At 57.2% G+C, this 10344-nt stretch overlaps 1 protein-coding gene across 2 annotated transcripts in view; it reads right to left on the bottom strand.

Annotated features, from left to right (window-relative positions):
• Position 1: 1 nt before the first annotated feature.
• The window catches only part of MGRN1 (mahogunin ring finger 1), a 42384-nt gene continuing 32041 nt past the window's right edge, over positions 2-10344 (bottom strand). Inside the window, exons 9-16 of one of the 2 annotated variants that reach the window (XM_005425211.2) lie at positions 9501-9660; positions 6792-6901; positions 3399-3622; positions 2276-2399; positions 1754-1799; positions 1064-1168; positions 480-524; positions 2-70 (exon numbers count right to left, since the gene is read on the bottom strand). In XM_005425211.2, the coding sequence (XP_005425268.1) occupies positions 484-524; positions 1064-1168; positions 1754-1799; positions 2276-2399; positions 3399-3622; positions 6792-6901; positions 9501-9660 (810 nt within the window). In that variant the 3' untranslated portion in view covers positions 2-70; positions 480-483. The remainder of the gene's footprint in view (positions 71-479; positions 525-1063; positions 1169-1753; positions 1800-2275; positions 2400-3398; positions 3623-6791; positions 6902-9500; positions 9661-10344) is intronic. The other variant, XM_031060483.1, reaches the window with a different exon arrangement.

Here is a 10344-nt window from a genome sequence, read left to right as displayed (position 1 = left end):
GCGAGGGGGGGGGGCGGCGGGGGCCTGCCGGTGCCGCGGACGGGGAGCGTCTTGGTGAAGTCGGACGAGCCTGGGTGAGGACAGGGAGTTCAGTCCCAGCAACGGGAGCCCTGGCGGGGTGCTCAGCATCCCTCCCACCCTGCACTGAGCACAGGAGATGGGGCTGGAGCCAACCGCTCATCCCCTCAGGTGCGGCTGAGTGTCACGGGTGGGACACAGGACACTGAGGGGGGACACTGCCACAACCCGGGAGAAGCCAGCAGGACCTGGATGTTGGTGGTGCCCAGGAGGCAGCAGGGATGCTGTGCCAGGAGTGGGAAGGCAGCGAGGACAGAGGCAGCAGTGCAGCCTGGCTGGTTTGCTGCCCCTCCTTCCCTGCCCCATGGGGACCAGCCCTGTCCCCGCTCTGTGCCAGCACTGCCAGGAGGGCCCTGCTGCCCCACACATCAGGGATGCATAAGAAGAACGAGAAGACGTACCAGCTTACTCCTCTATACCAACAGAGCAGGAATCAGGACCAAGTGCTGCCCAAGACAGGAGGGAGGAAGGCAGACAGAGAGGGAAGGAGACATTAGAGAGGTAACTCAGAACAGACTGCGACTCTATGGGAGAAAACAGGCTGCAACGACAACAGTCAGAGGTGAGGCCAGCGCAGGGTCCCACGGCACACTGGGACCCTGCCTGCCGTGACAACACTGCCCCAGCCCCAGCTGCTGGCCCAGACCGCTCCCCGCCCTCACCCCAAAGCAGGAGCACGCTCGGGAGCACACAGGAGGCCTTAGGCACACAGAGCTGTGCTGGGAGCAGCTGTGGCCCAAAGAGAAGAAAGGAGGGGAAGGACAGAGACACGAGGGTGAGGGGGGAGGAGGAGAGAGAAAGGGGCCAAGTCACCTCTGTGTAAGCCCCCCTTGCCCACCGCTCACCCTGCCCACTGTTAGTGGGAGCCCGTGCACCGGGCAGGAGCGTGCCAGACCCGTTCCAGTCCCGTGCCAGGGCTGTGGGACACAGCTGCACAGACCCCCGGCCCCGGGGGCAGCCCCGGCCCCAACGGCGCGGCCGTTACCTGGCAGGAACACATCGACCGGGGCGTCGCTCTCGGAGCGCGTCAGGCTCCGGCTCTCGCAGCCGCCGTCCTGCAGCACATCCTCCACCGAGGGCGGGCGGCTACCTGGAACCAGCCCAGAGCGCGGCCCCTCAGCCCCCAGCACGGGCCAGGGCGCTCACGGCCAGGCTGGCTCCAGGGCTTGATGTGAGGAAGCTCCCCAGGCCCGGCCCAGCCCCACCGATGTGCCAGGAGTGCTGGTGACACTGGCCCGGGTCACAGTGCCACAAAGCTGCCCATCACTCCTCTCTCACCCCATCCTTGTCCCCTCTGGGTGCTGACTGAGCACCAGAGACCCATCCTAAGGACCCAGAAACCCATTCTGTGTGCCCAGTACAGTGGATGTGCTCTCAGCAGGACCCCAGTGGTGTCCTCATTGGTGCAAGGAGAGCTCATGGCAGGGAAAGCTCTGCCTGAGTGAAGCTCAGAGCAAGGTGGGACGCTTGGCAAATAAACCAGGGAGACCTGTGGATTTTGTTCCCTCCCCTCCAAGAAAAGACCCTGGCACCCTTCCCTGGTGACAAACAGAGCCTCAGAGATGGACTTAGAGGGCTGGATGTTTCTGAGCTCATTTGTTCATTCCCCAGTTGTCCCTGTCCCACCACAAACGCCCTGAACACCGAGCCGAGGTCTGGCTGCACCCACACCTACCCTGCTGCACCGATGAGGCCTCCTCCATCTCTTCCCCTGCCACGCTCTGTAAGGAGGGACAGCACAGGTTATTTCTGCAGCTGGAGCCTTTGCTGTGCCAAGCTCCTGCTCTGGCTTTCTCCAGGGAGCTGTGCTCAGGGCCAGGGCTTGTTCCAGGGCAGGAGCAGGGGGCTGCCCCAGTGCTGTAGCACCACAGCCTGGGATGGAGGGGTCTTACCAGCAGTGGGCACTGGAAGCTCCTAATGCCCAGCTCCCACCCCTGCCCCAAACACTGCTGGGCATGCCCAGGATGCTGGGGAAGGTCAGCTCTGCCATGGCTCCAGCTGAGTTGTTTTCCACTCCCAAAGAGGTGTCAGGAGCACAGGCAGTGGCTACATCCTTCCCCATGGAGCTTTAGGGGTTAACAAAGCAGCCAAGACTCTTGGCTTGGGGCACTGGTCCTTCAGGAGGCACTTGCCATGTCCCAGAAGCCCCCCAGAAGAGCTGTGGCTCAGAAGCCCCCCCAGCAGAGCACACTCTTACCTCTGGAGAGCTGGTTTCCCTCAGGACCAGCTCAGCCCCGCTCAGCACCGCCTGCGAGTCAGAGTCCTCGGAGAGCTTCTCCTCATCCTCCTCATGGATTGGGGATGAGGGAGACCGTAGTGTGCTGCAGCAAGAGAAACCCCATTTGCAGGGAGTTCCAGCACCCTGGGGCCTGGAGGACATGAGGGCAGCACAAGCCAACTCTCATGAGCAGGGGCTCACACTGGGGAGCTGGATTCACCAGGGCCTCCAGTACTGGCCACGTGGAGAACAGCAGCAGCAGCAGCAGGGTGGGACAGAGCCAAGAGGTGCCCAACTCCAGCAGAGCAACAAGAGGCCCAGGTCCCAAACTGCTCCTCACACTTTCAGGGTCCCCTTCCCAGGTGAAAATCTGGGCTGGAGCACAGTGAGGAGTGCCAGGAGCAAACCCAGTCTGATCTGATGTGAACAGCCCCATACCCTCACCTAACCCCTCCACCACAGGGCCAACAGAGGAGCCTTCAGACAAGAACTACAAGATCTCCATTCAGCACTTTGTGCTCTGAAATCCAGGTCACTCCTCTCCCCATTCCTTTGCTCCTGAGGAGCTCCATGGAAAGCTGAAATCCAATGAGGTTTGGACATCAAATGTCAATTCTAGGACTAAGGGCATTGGGAAGGAGACATTTCCATCCAAAGTCTTTACTGTGGGGGTGGTGAGGCCCTGGCACAGGTTGCCCAAAGAAGCTGTGGCTGCTCCATCCCTGCAAGTGTCCAAGGCCAGGCTGGAAAGAGCTTGGAGCCACCTGGGATAGTGGAAGTTGTCTGTGCACAGCGGGGAGTTGCAATGAGATGAGCTTTATGGCCCTTCCCAATGCAAACCATTTTGTGATTCTATGATTAAATTCTCCTTGTTAAAAATCCTCTTTCTTTTGGTGACTGAGCCAGTCCTCAGGACACACAAGCTGTAACCTCAGGCTGAACACAGGGACAATGTCCCCATTCCCTCCCTGGCACAAGTACCTGCTGTCCTGCTAAAACTCTGAGTTAGCTGTGCTAGCAGTGACAGGACCAGCCAGAGCCCAGCTCTGTGGCCACCAAACCTCAGGGCTTGCAAGAGAAGTGTCCCCCGTGCCCTGCTGACCTGTCTGGAGACTTGCTGCGCTTGCCCTTTTGGTGGGCACCCTCCAAGGCTCTGTCCACGGCCCCGAGGGAGCGGCTGGCCGGGGCCATCCCATCCACCACCCCCGAGTAGGAGATCTCGTCGTAGAGAGGGGCCGAGGGCAGCGTGGGCGACACGGAGCGCAGGCCGTTCAGCGCCTCCAGCAGCGAGATGGGCTCGTAGCCTGCGGGGATGTTGTCAGAGCTCTGCACGTGACAAACAGGGGGCATGTTAGGAAAACATCACCAGGATGGAAGCCCCTTGCTCCCCAGGCAGCCACCCCCACAGCCACCTCAGTTCCTTGTCTGGACAGCCACAAAATCCCCTCAGGGAATGCTGGTGATGCTCCAGGCAAGTTCCCAGAGCAGTGCTTGAGAGATTGGGCATCCCCCTGATGAGCTTTCAAGATCTGGGCAAGGAGCGTGAGGAAGCAGGCTCCTTACAGGCTGCTATAAAATATGTTTGGATTTTTTTTCTGCCCTGAAAGCTCCTCCGGTGGTTCAGAGACCCTTCCAGCTCAATGAACCTCCCACTTGTGCTCCCAGCCATGGAACATGCAGCTGTTTCACAGCACCACCAGTGGCACCAAGGCAGAGCTGAAGGAGGGGAGTATGTGTGCAGCAGCTGAGAGATGGCTCTTGAACCTACCCCACTTCTCCCATGTGCTCTCAGCTGCAACACTGGCTCCATGCACAGTCACCTCTGCTAAAAGGCAGGAAAGGGATCACAGAACCACTGACCTCGTAAGGAGGAAGGAAAACCACACCAATTCCCATTCCCTCTGTAAATCACAAAGCTGCCACTCAAAGGGACCCTTGCAAAGCCATTAAATCAACACAGGTTTAACTCCAAAAATCCTCCTGATCATAAGGACCCTGTGGACCCAGAGAAAAATGGGGTTTATGCTGCAGCCCAGGAGCCACAGCCCAGTCTGGTGCAAATGAAGAGATGACACTCCCAGTTCAGGCTACATTAAATTGAGATGTTTCAAGCCTGTGTCCTCAAGGAGGTGCTTTAATTTGTACAGAGGATGGCACCATGCTGCTAAGCCTGGCCATGAACCTCCACAGCTTCTGTGTGCCCCATGTCCCAGTGACACCTGCAGATGAACCTGCCCAGCAGCCTGGTCCAACACAGCCCCTTTGGTCTGGTGAGAGCTGAGTGCTGAACTGACTCACCTGTGGTCTCAGCAGGACAGGGAAGAATGAGTGGGGTCAATCACCAGCCCACACCCCAGGACTGGTCCTGTGAGGGTTATGAGCTTTGAAGAGAAACAGCTCAGCTAAACAAGGAATGGGTTCCCAGCTGCTGCCAGCTGTAGGTGGTGGGGCCAAAAGCCATCTCCAAAAAACTTCTCATCTGCAGACAGCAGCCCAGCTGTGCTCTTCTGTGTAGAGAAAAGTCAGGGAGGCAAAGCCCCCTGGATTCCTGTTTGGGGCTTTTTCTCCTGGCTGTGCAGAGCAGACCCTGAGGGCTGAAAGGCTGCCTGTTGCTGTGGTGAAAGCTCAGGTTGCACAGCAGAGCTCAGAGGCTGGAAGAGGATTTCCCACCAATGGCTAGGACACCCTCACTGGGACACCACTCCCTCCTGGGACACTCACACCAGCCCCCAGGAACACTGCCAGTCCCTGTGGGAGCCTTGCAAAGAGCCAGGTCAAGCCAGAATGGTTCAAACCTGAACCAGCACCAGGTTTGCTCCAGACCTGCAAGCCCAGCAAGTCGTGTTCCTACAAGGCCAAGCATCTGAGCTGGCTTGAGCAAAAGAAAACTGCAACTTCCTTGATAGAAATGGCAGCCATGGCTGCATTTGATGGGAGTAAACAAAGAGGGCACAAACAGCCTGCCTGGCCTGGGGGCTCCCTAAGGTTTCCCCTTCCCAGCTCCTGGAGCCCCACAATTGCCATTCATGCTGTCCCCAGCACAGCACTCCAGTCACACACTGCCAAACCCACTCAGAGGCTCCCCAGCCAAGACAAGCCCCATCCTTCCTGTTCCTGTAAAAGCAAGCCAGCCTGAATGCAAGACCAGCTCCAGCTGCACCTCTACATGCCAGCACCACAAACCACACCAAGATGTGCCCACACCAAAGTGCCAAGGGGATGAGGTAAGTGCAAGGAAGCTTTTGGGTGAGCTGTGGGGACTGCAGCTTGCCCATAGTCCTATGAAGCTGTGAAAACATCTTGGCCAGGAACCATAAATGAGCCAGGGGACAGTCCCTGAGAGTCAGCATCAGAGCCCTGTGCCAAGCTGCTTCCTTCTTGCTCGTTCCTCCACAGGCAAACCAGGGATGTCAGTGATCATCTGTGCAGGGTGTGAGCATCTCACTGCCAATGTGGGGGACGTGGAGTGTCACAGCCTGCCAGGGGCACAGGCCAAACCCAGCGTGTCAGCAAGCCCTCGTGGTGACACTGCCACGTGCAGGTGACACTGCTGGCAGAGAGCTGCCAAGTGCAACCAGCCAAGTCCACTTACTGTTCTTACTTCCCTCCTAGGCTTCCTGCTGGGCAGGGAGACAGAGCTCACCTTAAGGGGTTTAAAGGGGTGCTGTCAAGAGAAAACCATGTTTTAAAGAAGTTGTTCCTTGAGGTTAAGTGACAGGAAGAGACACACAGCATCTCCTCACCTTGCTGCAGGTGACAGCACCCGTGTCCTGCACACACCACGCTCTGCTTCACAACCCTCAGGCTTTCACCCCCCTATTCCTCAGCCCCAGCTGGAGGCAGCAGAGGGCAGATGGATAAACCCAACCTTTCTCTGTGACAGTATCTGTTCCCATGAAAGCCTGCAGGATGATCTAGATGCACTTGTCCTTCTCCTCATTCTAATCTCAGTGTCTCACCAGAGCCAGCTGTGCAACAGCACTGCTCAGGCAGAGAGCTGCTGCCCTTCCCACACTGGGACACGCAACTGGACCCTGAGGCCACCAGCACGACACTTCCCATCCCACACTCCTTCACATGCATGCCAAGACACCCAGGGAAGCTGCCATAAGGAGGCCTTTCTACTCCCATGCTGGAACCCCAGTGCCAAGGGCATTTCATCCCTGTGCTGCCACAGAGATGTGTGTGCAAGTCAAACTGGAACCCCTCTGCCCTGTTTTCACAGCTCCCACCCTGTCATGCCCAGAGTCTGCCACTTTTCTGTTGGGCCAGGCAACAAGAAACCTTCTCATCCTGAGATTTCTGTGGATTTGTTTCCTCTAATCCAAGTGTGTAGATAAGAAAAGACAGCACAGCTTGGGAAGCCCTCAGTGGAGGGTGTGACCAAACCTCCTGAGGTCCCAGCCATCGGTCCAAGCAACTCATGCACCCAGCAGCTGCTTGTTGAGGCTGAGCCCAGCAGCCAGGCTTTGCACAGGGGTCAGCAGGTACTTACAGAGTGCTCATCGTGGTCCACACTCTGTGCCAGGACAGGGCTGAAGGACACTGGTGACAGAGCCCCCGGCTTCTTCCTCACCGCCCGGATCTGCAGCAGGGCACGGAAGGCTGGGAGAGAACAGGAGGTGGTGACTGCACAGCCCAGCAGAGCCAGGCCAGGCCAGGGCTCCTGCCCTGCCACAGACACACTGTGGGCATGAAGGAGCTCCCCTGAGCATGGGGAGTGGGGCCATGGAGTGCCCCAAAGCCAAGTGATGGGGTCAGGCTCCCATTGATCTACACAGGGAAGGGCTGAAAAAGTCTGGGTGCACAGAGCCCTTGTGGAGAACAGGCACTGCCTGCCCCAGTACACTCCTGGACAGGGTACTACAGCTACTCTACAAGTGTAGAGGCCCAGGGAAGTTCCCCTCAAGGGTAGGTCACAACAACACAGTAAGAGAACCATGAGCTCGGCCTCAGGAGTGCACTGCATGCTACAGGTTGGGTGGAAGACTCATTAAATCCCCTCTGGGTTCCTTCAGACCCCACAAACCTCAGCCCTGGGGTCCAGCTGTGGTGGTGAAAGGCTCCAGCTGAAGGGTGAGTGGCTGTACTCTTGTCTCCAGCACAGCCACCCCTCAGTCCTCCCACCAGCAGAGCTTTGATCTCCACGCCCTGCAGATCTCTTCTATCTGCAGATCTTTAATATTGCTTGTTCCCCGGTGCCAAGGGCACATCCAAACAAGCCAGACATCTGTTCTGATGCAGCTGTGAGGATCTGCCAGGCATCTCCCTAGTTCTTGTTGCACCTAGCCCCTTCAAGATCAGCCTAGAGCCAGAGAAGAGGTACAAACCTATCCTTGCTGCCTCTGCACTCCCCAGAAGCAGATTCCCAGGAAGTCTGAGATATGGGGGCATTTTCCAAACAAATACAACCTACTTCCCTACAGCCTGCAGATGAGACAATGCTGTTCCTGTTTCATGATGTGCTACTTATAGTCAAAGCTGTCTGGCACTTCCTCTGATGAGATCTTGCTTTTGGTTACTGCTCTTTGCCATGTTTGGACTGTTCGGACTTCATTTCTCAGGCCAAACATCTGTCTTAGGCTCTTTATTTCTTTCCCTGAGAATTGTCAGTTAGAAACAATCAAATACCTCAGAGACCAGGGGGTAAAACACACACTCTGCCCCTTCCAGCGGAAACACAAAATTCTCAATGGCCTCCTGTGCTTTTGAGAAAAAGCACAGAATTCAGCAAATGCTGCCTGAGTGTCAAAACATGTATTTAAGTTTTTCAATCCTTTGGGAGCTGAGCAATGCAGGGGTTAAGCAAATCCTCCTAACTCCTGGCAGAGCAAAAGACTCCAAACTGACTGTTACCTCACCCCTGCCTCCTGGTGAAATCTAGGTAGGATTGTCAGAAGATAAAAAAAAATCATGCTGTGTACTTGGACATCCCTCCAGTGGTGCTGGCTGCTCTCTATCAGCCAGATAGTCTCAGGATAAAGCTTCTCCAGCCCTTCCTTTGGGGGGATTTTCCATCATCTTCACCAAAACACAAGAACTGCTGGCATAGCACAGCCCAGAGCACCTGCACCTTCAGATCCACCCCAGGGAGAGGGTGAATGGACAGAGCCATTCTCCTCTCCTGGCTGAGGACATTTATTCTAGGTGCCAGTGAGAGCAGCAGCACGATGCTGAGCCTTGGGGTGGGGTACTGAGAAGAGGCTCCTCCTCCCAGGAGCCAGGGCAGGGCCAGGAGTCTTAGGCTGGAAATGGGGGGGTGTGTTCTGTTCCTGTCTGATGGGGCACTTATCCTCTGTTCATGGGGCAGTTTTCTTTATCTCTCCCACAGCCAACCCTCCCTCCAGGAGATCTCTGCTGTCCATGGCCACTGAGTGTCCCTGCAGGGCTGATCCAATTCCAGCATCCCATGGGGAGATGCTGCGCCCAGGGGAGGAGCCAAGCATTCCTACCTGGATCCAATCTGAGCCTGGAGCAGCACAGCAGCCTTTGCCCACTGCATTGCCAGAAGAGCATCTTTCTGCTGCCCTGCATTGCCAGAGGGAGCCCAGGCCCATCTGCAGCAGCCCTGGAGCTGCAGAGGAAAACTTCCCCCTTGTGCAGGATCCCTGCTCCAGCAGCAGCACAGCTGGCACTGCAGGAGGGCTGAGCCCCCATGGGATGGGGCTGTGCCCCCCCCTGACACACAGGGGGCAGGGCATGGTCTGACTCTGGCAGTGGTGTTTTGTATTATTGCATCTTTATTTTATTTATATTTTCTTCCCTAATAAAGAACTGTTATTCCTTCCTCCACATCTTTGCTGAGAGCTCCCTTAAATTCAAAATTAGAACAATTCAGAGGGAGGGGGTTTACATTTTCCATTTCAGGGGAGGCTGAAAACCAAGACATCAGGGCACTCATGAGCCTGCAGATGGGGCAGTGGCTGATCTGTGGCTGGGGCAGTGGCTGGCCTGGTGGTCAGGGCGCTCAGGGACCCTGCAGATGGGGCAGTGTTGGCCTGGGGGCTGGGGCACTCAGGGACCCTGCAGATGGGACAGTGTTGGCCTGAGGCCGGGCACTCACGCAGCCTGCAGATGGGGCAGTTGTTGGCCTGAGGCTGGGGCACTCAGGGACCCTGCAGATGGGGCAGTGTTGGCCTGGGGGCTGGGGCACTCAGGGACCCTGCAGATGGGACAGTGTTGGCCTGGGGGCTGGGGCACTCACGCAGCCTGCAGATGGGGCAGTTGTTGGCCTGGTAGCGCAGCGTGTCAGCGCAGGAGTTGCAGAGGCAGAGGTGGCGGCAGGGCAGGATCAGGGTGTCCCGCAGGTCCGACAGGCACACCACGCACTCGTTGCTGTTGTCGCTGTTCTCGTCGTCCGAAGGCTGCAAGGAGAGGCAAAGGGTTGGCATGGCCAGGCTGGGGCTGTGCCAAGCTACCAAGGGACAGGAGCCTGGGGGAGTTTCCCACCCAAAAGTCTGGAAATTCTCTTTTTGCTGCTCTCAGCAGGGGTTTCTCAAGGAGAGCAAGCTGTAGCCCACACAGCCCTGCTCACACTCCTTTCTCTCTGGGCACTGCACTGGGAATTCATGGCAGAGCTGTCCTTCCCCACAGCCATGTTCTGTTCAGAGGGGACCCATTCTGGGGTAGAGATCCCCTTGACTGAAGCTGACCAGGAACAAGCTCCTGCCTCCCATCCTGGTGGCTCCAGGGCCAATAGGGAAGTGAACTCTCTGCCACTCTGGCCTTTCTTCCTCACAGACAGAGCAGCCCCAAAAGGAGCTGTGTGCTGCCTGTCATTCCAGCCATGTGCAGCCCAGCTTCCACAGGTCCCCTGAGCAGGTGGGTGATTCTCCTACACCCCCTGTGCTCGCACAAGCTCTCATGCAGCTGCAGGAGAACCAGCCCAGGGTGCTCACCTGCCCACAGCTACCCTGCTAAAAGGCTCAGTGTGCACCCATTCAACATGAACGTGTTTCACACCCATCCTTCTCAGAGCCCCACAAATTGGATCACAGCCACTGATCAAGCTGGGAGAGAAACTCCCTGTCCAACCACAAGACTGACAC

The sequence above is a fragment of the Geospiza fortis genome, unplaced genomic scaffold, assembly GCF_000277835.1.
Source record: "Geospiza fortis unplaced genomic scaffold, GeoFor_1.0 scaffold114, whole genome shotgun sequence".
Taxonomy (NCBI): domain Eukaryota; kingdom Metazoa; phylum Chordata; class Aves; order Passeriformes; family Thraupidae; genus Geospiza; species Geospiza fortis.
Note: the sequence above shows the minus strand (reverse complement) of the source record. Positions and strands in the feature narration are given on the sequence as shown.